Source organism: Paramisgurnus dabryanus, chromosome 16 (genome assembly GCF_030506205.2).
Source record: "Paramisgurnus dabryanus chromosome 16, PD_genome_1.1, whole genome shotgun sequence".
NCBI classification, from domain to species: domain Eukaryota; kingdom Metazoa; phylum Chordata; class Actinopteri; order Cypriniformes; family Cobitidae; genus Paramisgurnus; species Paramisgurnus dabryanus.
Genome location: NC_133352.1, coordinates 20,638,756 through 20,659,836, shown reverse-complemented (window position 1 = coordinate 20,659,836; position 21,081 = coordinate 20,638,756). Strand labels below are relative to the sequence as shown.

The window sequence follows — 21,081 nt, the reverse complement described above, 5'->3', positions numbered from 1 at the left end:
TGTGAGCAAAAATGTGCCGCTTTAGATGTGTCATTTAAAATGCATATATGAGCTGATCTCTGCATTAAATGGCAGTGCTGTGGTTGGATGGTGCAGATTAAGGGGTGGTATTATTATTATAAGATCACTGGGGACCCAATTATAGCACTTCAACATGGAAGTTGTCATATTTTCATATGTCCCCTTTAAAAAAAAATCACACACTTCATTTCAACAAGATGTCATTTATGTTTCTAGTACAATCTATGTAATACAAGTTGGATACAAATGTAAGTATTAAGGTTAAAAGTTTGTTAAAACCTTAAGCAATAGTCATATGCTGGTTGCTATGTAAGACTCACCCACACAGTTGTCACAGATGCTGCAGTGGGAAGCACGAGGGGGTCTGAAGATCTTGCAGGTGTAGCAGTACTTCAGCTTGACTATCTGATTGTTAATTTGCACGTTCTTGATGCGTGGAGGAGGACGCTGCCCGGCCGGGACGTTTCCATTGGCTGCTTCTGCAAGAAGGTCAGGTAGAAACAGTCAACGGGGCAACCAGCAATCTGTTAGTCTGGTCGATTAGGATTTATATGCATGACACACAATACAGCCACTGATGGAACATTAACACACAGCCACTTAATGCAGTGACAGATTTCACAATGACAAAAAGCAATAAATCAGACTTGGAACAAAATTTGAAGCATTTAAGGTTTTGCTGTGTCACTTGATGTTACACTTTGAGTGAGGTTAATGTTTACATTTTAAAGAAAGCATTTACACAGAGATCTTCCTCCAGTACAATGACTAAAAAAGCTAAGGTTTTCATAACTGTTAAAAATGATCCTAAGCAGTGACTGTCTGAACAGGTATAATGTATGGTGCATTTCTGCATTTCTCAAAAAAAAAATATACATTTTGAAGAATCTTCCTATAAATAGCTTCCATATTATATCAGTATGAGACTTTAAAGTAACATGAGGGTGAGTGTTTCATCTTTTACATTTTTATGCATTTGGCAGACACTTTTATCCAAAGGTGACTTACAGTGCAAGTTATGTGTTTAAATAGGTTTAAAGTGGGTTTAAACACATCTACGTTTAATATTTAGTTTTCTTTTATGCATACTGTAGGTCCAACACATAACTACAAATGAAGAGTTTGGTTCCAAAATTCAATAAATCCATTTAGACTAATTTCAGTAAAAATGTGTTGAAAGTGACAAGATGAAAACCACTATTTTCTGTTACAAACTTTCACATAGCATCTTTAGGTTACAACGACATAAAAAATTCAAATCCATTATTTGATTTTTTTAAATGATTTATTATAAAAACAAAAAAAATTAAAAATGCTATAAATACAATTAAATTAATATATAAATGTGCATTCATCTTTGCCATGTTATATTTATTTAGTTGACTAGTGGTACACACTGATTAAAAATTAATGGCATTAATCAAAGCACTTACTTTGTAATATTAAGAACACTGTCATTGCTGCTGTTACTTGGAACGTCGTCGCTGAAACTTTTTGACAGCGATCAGATGTAAAATGTTTTGGTCCTGCTCGATTTTCGTTGGCTTCACGTAAAATAATGGAAAGTTTTATAAGATCAACTGGGATCAATTTGTTAGCATGAGAGAACCTTGATGGTGTCGGGAGAACAAGCAACCGGCATTTTACTGTCTCCTGAGTGCCTCTCGCGTAAATTATTAGATGTTGATGGCTTACGTTTCTTTCCTGTCACAGAAAACCACCACAGGTTTAGCAATGCCATCTAAGTTTTATTTTGTTTTTGTATGTTTGTTGATCACAAACTACAAGATGAGGAAAACTAAGATTCTGTGTATTCAATGTGCCGTTATTATTGTTTACAATGCTTGGAATGGTGCGCTGTGATTTGTTGAGCGAATCTTTTGCATTCTGCAGAAAAGGAGGAGTGCTGTTTATTGCGTTTTGGAAAAAAAGGGAGAAAAGATGACAGAATAACATGGCGGATATTGGATTTTGCGTAAAATTAAGAATTTACTTTTAAATATTGACCTGATACAATACTGATTTTGGCGGTAACTCATTTTTTTTTTAATGATGTTTTTTGCATTTTGGAACCAAACTCTTCAAATATATAATCATTTCTGATCTATTTCCATCTTTCATTGTATTGGTCCAAATGATTCCTTTTCTATCATAGCAGCAACAACAACAAAGGCAAAGCACTTCATTACAGTGCAACAGCATCACACTATAAAAAGTAATTTCCTTACATTAATCTGCTCTGTACTTTTGCACTCCAGAGAGCTGGAAGCATTAGCATGTGTTCAAGAGGCAAAACTGCCTCTTAAAGGGATAGTTCGGCCAAAAACGATATTAAACCCATGATTTACTCACCCCCAAGCTGTCCGAGTTGCATATGTCCATCGTTTTTCAGACAAACACATTTTCGGATATTTTAGAAAATATTTTATATCTTTCAGTTGATTAAATGTAATGTTACGGGGTCCAGCAACAGTCCACGACCTTCAAATCCAAAAAAAGTGCGTCCATCCTTCACAAATTAAATCCAAATGGCTCCAGGATGATAAACAAAGGTCTTCTGTGGGTAATCCGTGCGGTGTTGTTGTAGAAATATCCATATTTAAAATGTTATTAACGTTATAAACTACCTTCCGGTAGCGCCGCCATCTTAGACTCAGGAGAGAGTATTAGCGTAGTGTACGCACTTTTCTTAGTGACGTATGACAAATTCGGAGGGCGGGGGCACAGAGCAGCAGCAGAGAAACTCTGTACGCTGCGTAAGCTCTCATCCTGAATGCGCATCACTCTAAGATGGCGGCGCTACCGGAAGGTAGTTTATAACGTTAATAACATTTTAAATATGGATATTTCTACAACAACACCGCACGGATTACCCACAGAAGACCTTTGTTTATCATCCTGGAGCCGTTTGGATTTAATTTGTGAAGGATGGACGCACTTTTTTTGGACTTGAAGGTCGTGGACTATTGCTGGACCCCGTAACATTACATTTAATCAACTGAAAGATATAAAATATTTTCTAAAATATCCGAAAATGTGTTTGTCTGAAAAACGATGGACATATGCAACTCGGACAGCTTGGGGGTGAGTAAATCATGGGTTTAATATCGTTTTTGGCCGAACTATCCCTTTAATACCGGCTTGGCTAAAACAGCATCCGTGCGTGCATCAGATCCAACATCAGCCACTTTAAGCAGACACACATTTCCAAATACACAATCACCTAAAATAGCAAATTAAAGCTACAATGTTGAAATTGAGCAGAGATAACAAAAGTTGGTACTGACAGATCTTTACCCTGATCGCTTCTTTTTATACGGAGCTGTAATTTGCACATGAATATGGATGTGTAATGACATCAGAGAACACTGGTTTATCAAGGGGATTGCTAGAAATAATGATGTCCTGGTTTAGTGAACAACGGTAACAAACGCTGTACCGCCTATGGGCACACATCAGAGAATTAACTGAGTGAAAAAGATAACAGAGACATTTGTTTATCTTAGGCTTAAAAATGTAACTGCACTTATATACTTTACAAGAAAGTATAATTTATAAATATTAGGGTTATACATATATAACATGTGATTTTCAATAAATGTTTAACAGATGTTTTTCTTTCAAAAGCTAGATATGTTTTTGTTGCAGTTTTAACTTAATTTGATAGAAAAAAAATACGGTATAAACATTTCATAGTTCTTACCTGAATTAATGTAGCATTTGTCTCTAGGCATTAAACTCTTAATACTAAAGTGTATTTTACTTATGTTATTTTCCATTTAAAATGTGCCTATGGCATTTAGGGACTATTAACATTTGCATTTTCCATATCAGTGATTTTGTTTGGCTTATTGTGTGCTAATATAGTCTGATGTCACTATAAATGTAAAATATTGTGTTTGATGATGTGTTGTATATAGACAAACATTTACAGTTTCAACACAGTAAATGTAATTAATTACTAGGAATGCACCAATATGTCGGCCTATAATCTGTATCTGCAGATAAAAGCATTTTTCCCACTATTGGACATCGACCGATTGTTTAAAAACAGCCAATGATCAGGGCAGATTATATCCTAGCAATCACAATGGTCAAAACTAAGCTATAAAGCTATAAAGCTTGTGTGTTAAGTATATGAGGGTGGAGATCATGAAGAAAGCTAAGTTAATGTTTAATGTAGCACAGGTCTTATGGATCATTGACAGGTTGCTGTCTGAACTGTGGAAAGCAATAATCCCTCAGGGACGATGATGCAGGAAGACACACAAATGACTCACCAGGGGCAAAATTATACAATGACGTAACATTTCTGACATTTAAAGATTGCAAGAAACTATAAATGGATTTAAATGTTCAACTTTTAACAACTGACATCTTTGCTTTTTATTTAAATAATTCATTAAAGATGCATTCAAATTTTGTATGCTTGTTGCATTGGTGTTTTTGGAGTATAAACTGAAGCTCAGATTTTGCAAAGAATTACATGTAAGACATGTGCAAAGTTTATAAAGACATAGCCTAGGAAAATGACTATAAAATATTACCACAAAAGATGATGAAATATTAATAACAGTTTATATACATACATATATATATATATATATATTCAAATAAACTCAGATTCCTACGTTTTTGAAAAATTATTTCTCCAATAAACACAAAAAAAAAACGGTTTACTGTTTTGTAAATCTTGTACCATAGAACCCATATTTTGATGGTTTAATCTAACCTGAGGGGGGCGTTAAAAGCAAAAATTGTACAAATTTTCCCCTCTAGGTTTCTTTTTTGGCCACTTATGTATATGGTTGGACAATCTGACTTAAATTCAAAACCATAGATTCAAAACCAGCTGACAGACAGGCGTTAAAATCAACCATGTCAGGAAGTCAGGAACACAAAGCATCCCAGATGAGAACTCAGAGTCCAATGCACCAAGCTTCCTTATTCGCAAAACATAATAAAAATGATAAATAAATTAACAGAGCTCAGCTAACGACATCCCACTTTAGCTGTACTAGCTACACTATTCCCTCACTGAGTCAGAACACCCGCAAAATGCAACCTCTAATAACCCTGCTGAAAAAAACAGCATCAAACCAGCATGGGAATTATGCTGGTCTATGCTAGTTTGATGATGGTTTAGCTTGTGGTCACCGGCATACCAGCACCAAAACACAACATACGCTGGTCTTGCTGGTATGACTAGCATGGGATGCTGGTGCTAGTGCTGGTTTGGTGCTCGTTTAGCTGGTGCTGATTTAGCTGGTGTTCACTAGCAAACCAGCACCAAAACACAACATATGTGGTCTTGCTGGTATGCTGGTTTTCCAGCAGGAAATAAACCTCAAATCATCTTCCCTGCAAGCAGTCAACTACATACTCACCAATTTCCATCTCAATGAAACTGGCCTCCTCCGGCAGCGCCCGCGGCAGCACCCCTGGGTCACTGAAGCTTGTTCTCAGCAGCATGGCCATCACAAAGGCAAAAAGCAGTACTGCAAACACAGGAATGGCAGGAGACAGGTGCACTGCCAGGTACGGGCACCTGTAAAGGACAAACAGTGAAGAAAAAGGGTTACATGGGAGAACAAAGTGAGCTTGGACTTCACAGCCAAAAATACAACAGCATACAAAACAAAGTGGACTTATAGGTTATGTTTTAAAGGTACAATGTATCATTTTTGTGCAAGTAGCAGCATTAAAAGGAATTGCAGCCTGTGTTTGAACACTACTTAGCAACATTGGCTCAACCAATGATGTGAGTTTTGGTGCGGGACCACCTATGTGATGAACACTTCACATTTAAAGGACTGAAGAAAGTATTTATTTATTTTTCAATAGTTTTGCACTTTATTTGTTCCAAATAGGTCCCCACATAAATCTCACTATAAAGCAAACTATGTATTCATAAAGAATTACAACAAAAAAATGCACTTTTAACCTCAAGGATGACCAGGATGTATGGCTATTTTTCCATGATTACTACAACATTTCTACATCCAACATAATAGTTTTAGGATTTTTTACACAATAGGTGCCCCTGATCAAGTAAGAGACAGTCATTAAAGAAATTGCTTTTCTAATAGCCCATACGTGTCTGGCTCAGCCCTTTCCTAAAGGCGTACACAACAATGAAGCAGCCAGAGTTGATGTTTACTGATGTTTTATTGTGATTTCTCCATCCCTGCAGGCAGACACCCATATGGAGATGAATTTGGTTTCTCCCATGAATTGCGCATGACTTGGGTTCACGCACAGCCTGCAGCAGATTGGCCGGCTCCACGGGACACTGCATTGAGCTATTAATAGGTTCACGCTTGCTCTCCTCCTCCACTTTATTCTGAAAAGTAGACCAACTATCTAAGGTGTAATATCATGTATGGCTAATACATCACTATAATGGTACTCTTCATCAATGGGGACAGTACATTCAGCCTCAGGAGAATATTTTCTCTCATATATATTTTATGACATTTCAAGTCAGTTTTATCTTCAAACCAGATTACTTAGAAAAGTAATATCTCTCATCTCTTCTCAACAAGCTAGCTACATGGTTTGAGGTATCACAAACGGTGTACACTTTCAAATGGATCCTTCTATTGCATACCAGACCACCGGTTAAACCAGTTCATTCAAGCTTGGGTTTGTCTACTTACAGTACACGAGTGGGCAGAGCCTGTTACCACTTTCATTGTCCAGTGTCAGTATAATACAATGAAGTGTAAGAAAATGCAGTAACAGAAAGATAATTTCCAGTCAGACGACATGGTAATGTATGCAATAATTGTTGTGTAAATGGACAGATCACACCGGCGTATCGGCATGCCTTTGCCTTCACCATTCAAACTAGAACCTGTAGGACAGGTCGAATTAGTTTGATGTGCTTAAACTATGGGTGTGGAAAAACAGAAAAGAAAAAGCCTGAGCCGAGGAGGTCGATTAAAATTTCCACTGGCCAGATTAGAGTAGAATGCTGCAGGGAAATCCATTTATTATTGTGAAAGCAGTGGTACGGCAGGCCAGGCCAAAACTGAAAAGAACGTGCGTGTGTGCACTGAATATCATCTCCTCTGATGACTTTAAGCATCCTGGATCGGCTCCACGATCGGTTCCTCTCACAGATCTGAGCTTCCCGGACATTACCCGTCATGCATTGCTGGAAATGACCTCTCTCCTCAATAATCAATAGCGCAGATAAGCAGCTCTACACTGCAGATTTCATTTCTAAACACTACGGTCTGGTTTCACAGACAAGGTTTAGTTAAAGCTAAGACTAGGTCTTAATTAAATAAAGATGTTTAAGGATCTTTTATAAACATGCCTACGTTACACTTTACTGTTGTGTTTCTTGAGACAAATCAATGGCACTGGCGTATTTTAAGATCTGTCAGCGCAAGTTATTTTCGGTTGAGAAAGCTCAAACGTGTTTCAGTCTAGGACCTGCCTTAAAGGGATAGTTCAGCCAAAAATGAAAATTCTGTCTTTATTTACGCACCCTCAAGTTGTTTTAGACCTATAAAATATAAAATGCTTTGCTCTGCTGAACACAAAGGAAAATTTGTAATGAGCAGAAAACAGGAGCACCTTTGACTTCCATAGTAGGGAAAATAAATACTATGGTAATCAGTGGTGCTCAGAAATGGTTTGGTTACAAACATTGTTCAAAATATCTTCATTTGTATTTAGCAGAACAAAGAAATGTATACAGGTGTAACAATTTGAGGGTGGGTAAAATCATTTTTGGGTGAACTAACCCTTTAAGGCTTGTCTGTGAAACTGGGTGTGCAAGATGAGCCCCTAAAAAAACAATAATGAGTACTTTAATTGCTTAATATGACAAACAAAAAGTGTGCCGTACGTGAGTGGACCCCTCCAAAATAGTCGAGCAAAGAGCTGTGGTATCAGAGGAATTATGTAAACTTTGGACTTCTAATCACACAAATGTAGAGCCACTCCTCTCACTGTGTTCAAGCATATCCACCCTTCTGTTCGCCTGGCGTTTGTCCTTAAGAAGTGAATTATATGTTTACAATTTTTGATAGAGAACACAGGTGCATACTACACTTGAAGCACACTATGTAACATGAAGTACATCTGTAGAGTTTTGTGGTGGGGTTGGAAAAGGCCTGTATGTTTGTAAAATCAATAAAGCTGTTTGATTGGTCCGGCTGGTCTCTAGGTGGAGATCAGTGAGGGATGGGGGCAGGGAGAACTGACAATCATTACTGATGCTTAGAGCAAACATCCTGCACTCCACCAGAAAGGAAAATAAGAGACTATAATAACAAAACAATGGAAACTGTGACTTAAAACATCTAGACAATACCTAAAACTATAATGCTTACTATTTACTATACTATCACTATACTAGTATCAGTGTTTCCCCTAGGTTTACAGCTTTGGGGGGGGGGGGGGGTGATGGGGTTGGTTGGCTATGTATATATAGGGGTTAAATTGTGATTTGTTATGTGAGGGCTCTGTGGGGAGGGGTACTTCAAGGGGTAACATGTTTAATACTGTTGACAGCAGAGCCACTGGTGTGTTTCAATGACATTCTGGACCTCTGATAGGATTTTATTTAGTTTCAGCTTTAAATCTGTGCCAGAGGTTGACCCAAAATATTTTAAAAAGAGCGTCTGAACTTTAAATGATGCAAGTCTATGAGTTTGAAACCCTATATCAATTTTTGCACATGTCATTATGCACAATTGATCAAACTTTATACGTATACAGTGATACGCGTCTCCGTGTGGACAGCCCCAGAGTTACTACAAAACACGCGTGCTGCGCGGGCATATAGAGAGGTAGAGAATGTGCGTGTGTTTGTGGGAAAGTCATGACAAACTCGATCAGTCGATCGTCTTCTAACATATCCGTGACTGTTGAGGTTTACGCAAAAAAGAAAGTATACGGAGGAACTTTGAAAACACTGTCACCTTTTCAGTTATGTGAGAGAGAGGCACGCGCTGCAAACAACATGACAGAGACCGCATGCGCAGTAAATTCAGCCGAACAGTAAAATATTAATGTGCGCACTCAATTGGATAATTGTAAATGCGCAAACACATGCTGAAAAAACATGCCATTGTAGAAATAAGATAAATATCATATTACTTTAGGGTTATAGTTTGTTTAATAAAATAACAAATTGTTCTCTGGCGCTATAAAGAAAATCAAATCAAATGTACTTGAGCTTCAAGGGGGGCGGGTCAAGCCGTTAGGAGGGCGGGGCACCCCCCTTATATAATGGTAGGGGAAACACTGAGTATATACTATACGCTTCGCGTATAGCTTCGCGTCGTGCCTAACAACGCCCTTCAGCCGTTACTTATTCACGATACAGCACTTGCCTCGAGTACCTTATTGCTTTTATAAAACGGTTGCTACACAATATTAAAGTAAAAAAAGTATTAGTGCAACTTTCATGAAGTTAAATCAATAAAAGCATTCCTTCCGCTAGAAAAAATAGTCCCTGACTGCGAACAACAACATGAAAGCTCAAATAAAAACAACAAACTGTTCTCAGACTTTGTCTCATTATATGTTTATGTGTTGCTAAGGGTGTTGCTAAGGGCGCAGTGATATTAAATAGAACTGTTGGGTGAAGCGGCCATAGCAGTGTTTTATCGTGAATAAAGCACACCTATTGACCAATCAGAATCAAGGATTGGAACTAACCGTTTTATAATATATAATAATGGACTGTTGAACAGTGTACAGTAGATTATAGTTTTTTTTACATGCAATGAGTTGCAGTAACCTACTATTTATGTGACAATAAAGGACTAAATTGTGGCATTTCAATTTTTTCCTAAAATATAACTATATCACTTTAAACCTTAAAATCGTTTATCGGTCAAAAAAGGTTTTTTTTGATTGTGGCATATGATAGTGTTTATAGAAAAATAATCCAAAATGTAATAATCATTTTCTGATTAAAGGCTTTTTGATATTTATCAAAAAACGCCAGGCGGGCACCGACTGCCAGTTGAATAATTTCAACCGAGCACCTGAAAAACCAACGAGCTGCTGGCTTTTTTGAAAAGCGACGCGCTTCATTGTCAAGTTTACTTGAACTTCTTTTGTTAAATAAACTAAAGTATTGTTTGTTGAGATTATTCAAACAAATTGCGTGGAGCCTTGTTAAGTAAATCCAACAGTGTTTGAGTTTATGCTGACAAAACATCCAATATCATTGGTTCTTTTTATGTGGTCATGAGATATGCAAAAGAACCAGTGAGATTTGCTGGTACCAACATACTGTTATTTGATTCCGACTGTGCATACATGATATGAGTACACAAAATATTCAACATGCACTGCACTCATTTGAATTTGCATTTATTTGCAATGCAAAACTTAAAATGCAATAACGGCGTCAACAAAAACAATATAGTAGGGTTGTTCGACTTTTCCTCGATTTTTGGAAACGATACAGATTCCTGGTTCTTGAATCAAGAGTCGATTCTTTACTATTGCGTTCCATTCGGTTTTATTTTTACTAAAGATTGTAGAACTTTGAAACAACAAACAATACCTCTCAAATAACCCATAAAAAAACATATGATCGTTAACCCATATACCTTAAACCGGCCATTCCCAAACAGTGGTCCGCGGACCACTAGTGGTCCGTGGGGATACTGCAGGTGGTCCGTGAAAAGGCAAAATAAGAATATGTATATTTTAATATACAAACTCGTTCATATTTTGGGCGAACGTGTACTGCAGCCTAATAAACGTTACTGTGAACTCATTCATTCTGGTGCCTGTTAACGGCACGCTCTCTCAGTTTAACGTCGTTCAATAGGATGCCAGATTTGTATATTCTTCCAGGCGAAAACCCGACTAAAACACACTGTAAACAGGCCTTAATGTGTAGCGGAAAAAACACCCAATCTGGCAACACCGCCACCACTCGGTGTTCACCAGTCACGCTGCATGCGTCATCACAACAACACAGACGCTGCTGAAATTCCTGCCGCGAAACTCAAATAGTTTAACATTAAATAACATTATATTTGTCCTAAATCGTTAACGATTAACATAGGCTGCTAACGCATATTCCGGATCTTGAAATAGACTTTGACTAAGCTCACTCTATTTAACGTGCACGTGTGGTGTGCAATACCTGCTAGTTGTCATACACACAATGCCTCGCAGCGCTTCTCGCCCGGGGTGCAACCCCCACCCAGCTAGCCTTTCAAGGTATGTGTAAGCAAATACAAAAATTAAAAGACAGTCAATGCTAATGTAAACCCTGGTTGGATAAGGATTTAAAGTTGGACATGAAGATGAAATCTGACGCATTTAGCTTCAGTGTTAAAACTGATCAAATAATTGCTGTCTGTGGTGGTTCTATATGGGCTATAATGGCAATCATTTAAAAAAAATAATATGGGAAAAAATAACTATAAATTAGTTCATTTTTGGAACTGTGACCTAGTTTAACATTTTCAAATATATACTATGAACTGAACTAGTTCATTTTAAAATTTGTGAACTGTGAACTAAACTAGTTCATGTAGAAAGTGAACTTTCCCAACACTAAGAATATGTATATAAATAATTATGATATAAGGTTAAGAAACCTGTTACTGATGTGTACTGATGTGATGACCAGTTATAGTTTTAGTGCTAGTAAGCCTATTTTGATGTGCAGATTAATTCAGGACTTTGTGTAGACATATTTTAAAATAAGTATTATGAGGTGGTCCGCGAAAATTCTTGATTACAAATAGTGGTTCACACACACAAAAAGTTTGAAAACCCCTGCCTTAAACAATAACAATAATATAACATTTGTAGCAGATCCTGATAATATTACTATACTACTGGGCGGTATCCCGGACAGGGATTAGACTAGTCCTAGACTAATATAAATGTAAGAGGTGTTCAAACTGAAAACAACTTGCACAGACATATCTTAAAATACATCAGTGCCCTTTGTTTTGCCTCAAAATGCACACAAGAAATGTTTTTAGCGAGGCATGTTTGATTAAAGAAGTTATATTTTCTAATTAAACTAAGGCCTAGTCCTGGCTTAAGATAATTCCTGTCCAAGAAACCACCCCTGTGTATGATTAGATTAGATTTAAGATTACCTTATAATTTGAATCAGTGGCGGAGTCAGTGGCGGAGCCAGAGGGGTAATGTTTTCACCCCGCTGAAAACATTACACTGTTCGATTTTTAAGAACATTTCTCAAATCTCCCAGTGGACGTGAATGCGCTCCTACACTTTTCATTAGGCTTGTTCGACTTCATGCAGCGCCGCAAGAACCGACAGCCGGTAACGTCAAAGTTCCACGAGAGCGACTTAAAAGCAAACTCCTCCGTATGATTTCGCGAATCGCTCTCGCAGTACTTTGCCGTAATCTGGCTGTCGATTGTTGAGGCGCCGCTTGAAGTCGAACAAGCCTATTGGTTAAGCTGACACGCAGCTCCTTCGTGCTCCAAAACATAACGCGGCAGCACACACAGGATCAATGAAGAGTGTTTTTCTGGTATGTAACGGCTTTTATTGGTATTAAATTAAACATAGTACTGTTTTAACGGGTAGTCAGAAGACGTTGCACTGTAGTGCTTAGCATTAATACTTCAATGAGCATTACTAATCTTGTGAAACTGACTAATACTGTCACGCCTGCGTGAAGATGCTTAAAACAATAAAAAACATGTTGTTAGCAAATGTTCAGCAACAATCACAGACATTAGGTAGGCTTATTCATATTGGCACGTGTAATGCAGCGTATTGAACTTAAAAAAACACCTTGGAGATAGTACAGGGATGTAACAGCGCGCTTTTCGGTGCCTCACGCTTTTTTCACATCAGTTTGGGTGACTTGGGTCTGAGAGGGTTGGATTATAATTTCATAAAGTCATCTGAAGCCATTCCATAGCTTAATGTGAGGGACAGAAGTCTATTTACTTCATTACATTAAAGTTTACGGAAACTCGTTCCCTCCTCCCTTAACATAACATGTCTAGATGTCTTTAAGCAATTTTCCTTGTGTTGTCAAATAGGCTAGACCTCAATATACTCAGATCTTGTCGTAATGCATTACTTTAGTGTTTGTATTATTAGTATCGGTGTACTTATGATAAATAAAAACAAGCAAATTGTTCCAAATTTTGGTTTCTTCATGAGGTGTGTAAATCAGGGCCAAACAGATCCCAGTTGTTCTATTTTTGTTGTATACTTAATACATATAGGCTATAATTGTGTTCATTTAGGAAAATAAACAACTTTAATTTAATCTATATACATTTTGTGGAAAATAATTTATTTTTAGTGTAATTGAACACTTTGTATATTGACCCCCCAAAATAATACCTTGCCACCCCAGTTTTAAAAGTCTAGCTCCGCCACTGATTTGAATTGATTTAGAGGGTTATCATTTAATGCATTTTGTCCTCCAAATCCAATGTATTATCAATAATGCAAACAATTTCTTTTCAGCTCTTTAATTTTGTATTTTTAAACTAAGGAACATGTTAAATTACATGAGAAACTGTATTTTTTAAAGTTACTCAACAGTAACAATGCACACAAAGCACTTTTGTTTAGTGCATTGTCAATTTTCTGTACACCGCATGATTCATATTGGGTCGGGGTTTGTGCTTAAAAAGGCTCCTGAAAATGAGTCGCTCTAATGGAATCGATTTCAACCTTTGGAATCGATTCCCAGACCTACGATATAGGGATAGATTTTCAAGCGGACAAATAAGCTGTACCCTTGCATTCTGCTCTAACATCTTTGTGTTGTGGGCCTGCTTAAATGCTTAAAGTTCACTATAGTAATGATATATAGATGATTTAGTATATACAGTACAAATACATATTTCAGAACTGCAACCCAGAGGTTGTAATAGACCACAACGTTGCCATTGATGAAAATTTATTGCATAGCCTCTGTTAATTCTTTATAAAGCGTAAGAAGGACACAAAAAAACAAAAGAACTAACTATTACATCACAAGATATCGGTACTCCAGAGCTTATTGTACTGATCATAAACATTTAACACTTAATCAGCACAAACATCACTAAGTATTAAGCATTCAATGTTAAAATATAATGTTCCTCAATAATCAAATACCTAGACAAATCCATATAGCAAATTAAAATAAAAGAAAGTGAAACATGAGCTGTGTGGTGGAAGAATGAGTGTGTGAATACAAACAACAGATGTAAATATGATGACTGTCAACACAAGTGTTACTATATCACAATGCACTGAGTTGACTGGTTTGGAAACATGTCAGTGTAAGAGGAATATGAGAAAGGTGTCATGCTGCAATGTGTAAAAATGCTTGAATAATCTTTTCACAGTAATCAGTCTGTGTTACATGTCTGTATATTAAGTACTGCTGTGTTGTGAAACTATACGATAAACAACGTTAGTGTAAAGTAGCCTAGTGTCATGGTAGAGCAATAGTTTAAAAATGATCATATGCTCAAAGCTTACTACTGGAATAATAACCCACACAGGTTTGTTTCTGTCAGAGGAACACAATTATGTACAGTATGTTAAGTCTCTGCACTGTCATACCTGTCTGGCATTCATACCTGTACTATTCATACTTGCATACTTGCGCACAGCATTTTTCAGATCTGAAGATATCAAGCCACCCATCTGGTCAAATGCTTGTAGGTGGTATTTTTTCAGCCAGCAGTGGACTGATACCCTCTGGCATTGAATGCTGGTTCAGCAGCACTATGCCTCAATATCTGCTTTGACACACGGCACAGATTGTTCACAGAATTGTCAGCCTACACAATTATATCTAACCATCATTCAGTATGTTTCACTGTTAATAATCTAATATCTCAACAAAGGGGTGTGCACACACATATATGCAGTGCCACACGTATAGCGACACTGACTAAAAAATTAAAATAGTGACTAAAATCTTACACTCTCTGTGTCAGAATGGCATCTCAGTTAGCAAGAGCTAAAGAAATACACACAATACGATGCATAAAAGGGGTGTAAAAGAATCAGGGAGAGACCATTTTCAGTACAGTAAGATTGTATTTGTTAATGCATTCTTGGCAACTTGAACTAACAATAATCAATCCTTTCACAGAATTTATTAATCCTAGTTCATGTTAATTTCAGCATTTACTAATACTTTTTACAATCAAAGTAAACATTAGTTAAGGGGGGGGTTAAAGCTATTTAAAGATGCAGTTTGTAAAATTTTCGCCGCTAGATGGCGCCAGATCAAACAATAACAATGATGTTGTTTACTGACGCTCTGAAGCAGCGTGGAATTATGGGATTTGTAGTCTTTAACTCAACCACTGATGGCCATCAATCAGACGCGAACGAGAAATCACGTAAGGTAATCAAGTCTTATAAATGTTGCGTTTGATGACATCGTTTATTTCATTATGTAAGTTTATATGTGATGTTCAAAACGAAATTGTTAGTCATATTGATATTACAGTATTAGTCCAAATTCGATGGTAAACACAGCACAGAATTAAGTTTTCAACTTACAATCTACAATGATTTTTGACATAATGTATTGACAGTACAAATCTTATTGTGAAGTGTCTTAAAATGACCATTTATATTGCTGTACAATACCTTTGATGTGCATATCGTCCGCGGGAAGACGCGCTGATTACAATCTACACCCTAATGTTGTGATCAATATAATAGCATATGTTTTTTGAAGGGTTACGAATCAAAACAACTCACCCATCGCGTAAAACACAAACAGGATCAGAATCTCGGTCTAGTTAAATGTTGTCGTGAAGCTCTCTCCATCCAGATAATGCAACAAATTGATCCTCCCTTGTTTTGTTCCAAACTCTTCTTGGGTCGTTTGGTTGGCCCGCACGCTTACAGGAGCTGACACAACCAGCGGCAGACGGTACAGAGATATCCATAAGTTCATAAGCAAGCGCGTAGCCCGACAGGCGCTATCGCATAGTTCCGCATTTGTCCACAACACTGGCTCGCTGCGTCCGAAAACTCAAGGCAGTGAGGACTTGTTGCCTCGCTGCCTCTTGAGGAAATGACTTCGGCTTCGGAGGCCTGAAGGCCGCTCAGAGAAAGGCTTTCCGACGCACTTCAAAGGCAGCGTGTTTGAAATTTAAACAGAGAGCGCCTTTGTGATAACTAATCACATATTTGAAAACTACAATACTAATTTCTCGCTAGAAATGCAATTAAAATGCTTAAAAAGCGAAAATATACGTTTATTTTCACTAAATTTGTGCTCCAGCTGATTCCTTGGCCGCCATTTTATTTGTTCGAGCTCGACCACTGTTGTCATGTGGTTTACGTCAGTAAAGGCGGTGACAAAGGGTCACATGGATATTAACGTCATTGACAGGAGACTGCACTGCCCCGTGTCAATGTTTTGAATGGAAATTTTCTCATGATTTACAAGTAGTTGAAAACATTACAGATATTGATAGTAATCAGCTGGACAAAATATATAACACTGGCCTAGTGGTTTTTGGACATTTTACTGCAAATATCTTACAAATTGCACCTTTAATGCATTCTGACTAATAAACACTGTTAACTCTTTCCCCGCCATTGACGAGTTAATTTGTCAATTAAGAGAAAACGCTTCCCTGCAAATGACAAGAATTTCTGGCAATCCGTGATACCGCTTTTATTCACCAGCTGATGCTCTTCCGCATCTTATAAAACCCGAAAGTATTGCCCTAGGACAAAAAGCTGCATGTCCATGTATGTTTTAAGGACCGCTCTGAATCTGATCTCTATCAAAAGTCCTTCACAAAAACGTAATTATCTCAGCTTTTTGCTCAAAATTGGTGTTATTGAAGAAATTGGTGTTATTAAATGAGGCAGTCCAAACCGGGTCGCAGGCGGTAAGTAAATTGCATCAAATGTCTGTGTTTTGTTAGCAATCGTCGCGTACACCTCCATGGGCTCGCAGTAGCAGTACAGCTGATCTGTCTTTTATAAATCTGATAAAACTAAAGACTCTTTGGAGATATGAAGGATGCAATACTACTAAAGATACTCAAGATTAACATGAGATAAGCAGAAAACTATGTGTTATGTGACCTTTAATGCACAATTACCTTACATTAACAACTGCACTAGCAATAACTAACTATAATAAAACTATTGTGGATTGTAGGTTCATATTAGCTTCATTGCTAATACAACTGTAAAGTGTTTCCAGATTTTCTTACCAAACGGACTAAGACCTTGGAAAAGAAAAGCACAAAGTCCAGCACTACTAATCAGTCTTGTATTTGGTGACTCAGCCTGTGAAGAGATCATCTGGCCAAGTCACACAGCCCAGGGATAGATAGCATTCTTAAACAATATGAAAAATATTCAAATTCAATATATAAATTTATAAAAGCCTGAACGCCAGTAATAGAAAGCAGCAAGGATTATCGAGAGAGCAATTGAAAAACATTTTTGTATCGCATTTTTCACAATCTGTGGAAAGAATTTCTAATCGGAAAGTCTTACGCAGTTACTGATATTTACAATCTGTATAGTGTACATAAAAATACATGGTTACTAAATACCATAAACCATAAAATATACCCCAAAGAAATACCCTGTGATATTACTACAGTAAATTAAAAGTACTATTTGGCAAATATGCAACCCACATTCCTGTGTCTAATGCTACTGTCATGTGGTTACAAATAAAGGTATTCATGACTCCCCAATGCAAGTTTTAATCCAGAGAAAATTAAACCTTAAAGCGTGAAGAAATAAAACCCAATTTAAAAAACTGCACAGGCAGCAAAAACATCATCTTACTTCCCTTAAGTATGTCATTGTCTTATATAATGCTTGGTCTCTATGCTAACATCTCTGCACCCTGAGGACGAATTATGAGGACCAGCCATGTGAACATGTTGTCCTGCAAATTCAATACAAAAGACACCGGGCCAAATCCAGCTCCAAGTCATATCAGTCTCATCAGTAACCAGAAGCAGGCGAGCGCTTCCTGTGCGTTGCTGAACGGGCCATATTAAGGATCCAAGATATGGGCAGGGCAGCACTTAAGTCTCAGGAAACACAAATCATGCACGTCACAGTCCACACAAGGGAGCTCATATCCACCCAAGCAAGCTTATGTACACTGGGGCTACATGCGGCACAGTTTGCTTTATCAACCTAAACACCAGGCTGACACTCAAATTAAAAATGTAAAAATCTGAAGCATCAGAAATGATAAACAGAAACCACTGAGGTATTTCCACGACAATATGTGGTCATGCCTGTGAGATGTACTGCTTACATAAAATGATCCTACATAATGTAAAGATAATTATGTGACAAATAACCTTGATATCTTTAGTACTAACTGAGTAAGGCCATGTCAAACATTGAAATTAAGGTTAAGGCCCCTTGGAATTAAGGCAGTGAAAACACTGAGCTATTTCATCAAGTGAAAGATCCCAGACCATTTTAAAGAGCTTTCATTAGCAAGATCTCTCTATATGTAATATTATAGCTTGAGATCTCTAAGGCCAAACAAATATGCAAAGCATTACAATAAAACCATATTTGTGGCAAAAACTAAATTGACACACATTCCAATACAGCTGACATATCCAAGGCTTCCTACTCCCAAACAATAGGGGGCTTGGGAGCTCTCAGTATTAAAATTGATACACATTTCAACTGCTACAGTACATTTCCTGACAGGAGCCACGAAAATTGGTTTAAAAACAAAGAGGCGTAGTTACTCCGTGATTTTACACTTGAGGACAATGAAATTACAATGAAAAAGACCATCTGCACTATACGCAAGCGACAAACCAAACGCTCCCATTATAATGTAACCTGCCTGCGCACACAGAGCGCGTGCACTTGCACTGGCCGCGTCGTAGGTTATAATAATGGGAGCGCTTTAGTTTACAAGCGCTCGCTCGCAGTGTACATGAGGTCTAACTGTGATGCACTTACTCAAAGGCGAAGAAAAGAGAGCAGGTCCCCATGATGAGAAATAAGGTCAGGTAAAATACTCCTTTCTGTCGAGCCATCATAATCCGTCCATCGCAGCAGAACGTGTTTTTCCCAGGCAATTTCTCCCATTTTCGCGTAACCTTTCGTGCTATCATCACCGCCGACATGGTAGCAAATAAGCAGTCTTTGGTCAGGGCGACCAGTATCAGTCTTTAGGCAATGAAATAAACTACAACCGCGTGCACTAAAAGATTAGCCTGAGTTTAGAAAATACTGAAGACAAAATGTAAGAGTTCAAGATTCTCTACAGGCATGTGATGACCCTTCCTTCATGGGTAAGATTTGTTTGTAGGTTCACCCCGTGTATCCGTGTGTTTTCACATAAATCTCTAGTATTTCAGTCTTAGAATCGGCAGTCCGTCGTTCTACATATCTGCTATCCTGGACTCAAAATCCATAGCTGAAGTCTCAGTCAGATATCAAAAAGCAAAATTCTCATCCAGACGCGAACATTTCCCATATTGCCCTTAAAAATGTCTACTTAAGCACATTTTTAAATCGCTTACGGCACAAATTATAAACGAGAAAGCTGAACTGAAATAGCTGTATAACGTTAAATTTTAAAAGCACATCTGGAGCTTGGACCTTGACCGACTGACATTTATGTCATTGATTAGGCTGGCTATAAAAGCGTTTATCCCGAGAGGATTATCCGTCCGTTGCTCTCGTTAAAACGATATATAATAAACTGAGGAAAAACGATGTTTACCTACGGCGATTATATAAAAATCATATGTGAAATGTTTACGAGTAAAATCTTTCTTCCAATTCCACCCTAGTAAGATGCAGGCAGGGCTGGATTCTCTTCGGGCGCAGGAAACACGCCTAGATTGAAATGTCTCTTCTTAAAGGGCCAGTGTCTGTGACTGTACTGGGAACAAAGGAATTTTCTGTCTCAATACTAATATCCAATCCATCATTAAGCCCATCGCACGTGTGATATATTGTTACTTCAGAGCACAATAATAGACGGTGACGTTTTGGCATATTTTCACATATATCTGAAATTTATCTTCAATTTCATGTCCTATTTATTTTAGGCCCTGTTGATTTTCCACCTGTCAAGTGACCCAGTCAACACATTTGCATTAATGTACACAATACATGTAATGCCGCAATAATTCCTGCAGTAAGGCTCTGTTTAGTTTGCTTATATATATATATATATATATATATATATATATATATATATATATATATATATATATATATATATATATATATATATATATATATATATATATATATATAATTATATACATAATATAATATAATATATAATATAATATAATTATATACATAATAATTACACACAGCACAAACTCATATGTTATATATATATATATATATATATATATATATATATATATATATATATATATATATATATATATATATATATATATATATAAAACGACCATATCTGTGAAATCCAGGCTAATGTCTTATAATCTAATTATGAGATTAGGAGCATCAAAGTTAGATTTTTTCAACTATTAATTTTACTATGATTTCAATCATGACCTTACTCGGATAATATTAAATATATCAGATTATATTTTCACAAAATGTTCTTTACATATTATGTTAAAACAGTAAATTACAAAAATGACAAAAAATGTATTTGTTGTCCCTGATGATGTTTCTAAATGCTATGTGATTTTACAGAGTTTTTCCAGGACACTAAATGTCATTATTATCGTAATATGGATGTTGTTACTTTTTTCTTTCCTTTGTTGCCCAATAATTTTCCTCTAATCAATCATATAACCTATGTAGGCAGTGATTACTATTGTAGTCGGTTTCCACCTTAGTGCTTGTGTGTGTGTTTTATTGTTTGTGTGTCAGTAATTTTTCAGTTTTGCATGAAAAGAAAGAAATGACAGCAGGATCTAGCCTATGTACAATTACATTAGGATAAGCTTCTAAAGAGCGGACGTCATCATGCTTGGATAAGTCCCTTACGTTTATGAAATGTGAGGTGCAAAGATACATAAATATTTTAATTGCATCATATTCTTTATTCTTTATCATTTATTTATTAACCTGATAGCACACATAGGCTAC

The 21,081-nt window shown here is 36.9% G+C and overlaps 1 protein-coding gene across 1 annotated transcript in view; it reads right to left on the bottom strand.

Annotated features, from left to right (window-relative positions):
• The window catches only part of zdhhc9 (zDHHC palmitoyltransferase 9), a 30,726-nt gene extending 10,863 nt beyond the window's left edge, over positions 1–19,863 (bottom strand). The window contains exons 1-3 of the mRNA XM_065271962.2: positions 18,955–19,863; positions 5,409–5,569; positions 342–500 (exon numbers count right to left, since the gene is read on the bottom strand). Coding sequence (XP_065128034.2) covers positions 342–500; positions 5,409–5,569; positions 18,955–19,121 — 487 coding nt within the window. The 5' untranslated portion in view covers positions 19,122–19,863. The remainder of the gene's footprint in view (positions 1–341; positions 501–5,408; positions 5,570–18,954) is intronic.
• Positions 19,864–21,081: the final 1,218 nt, after the last annotated feature.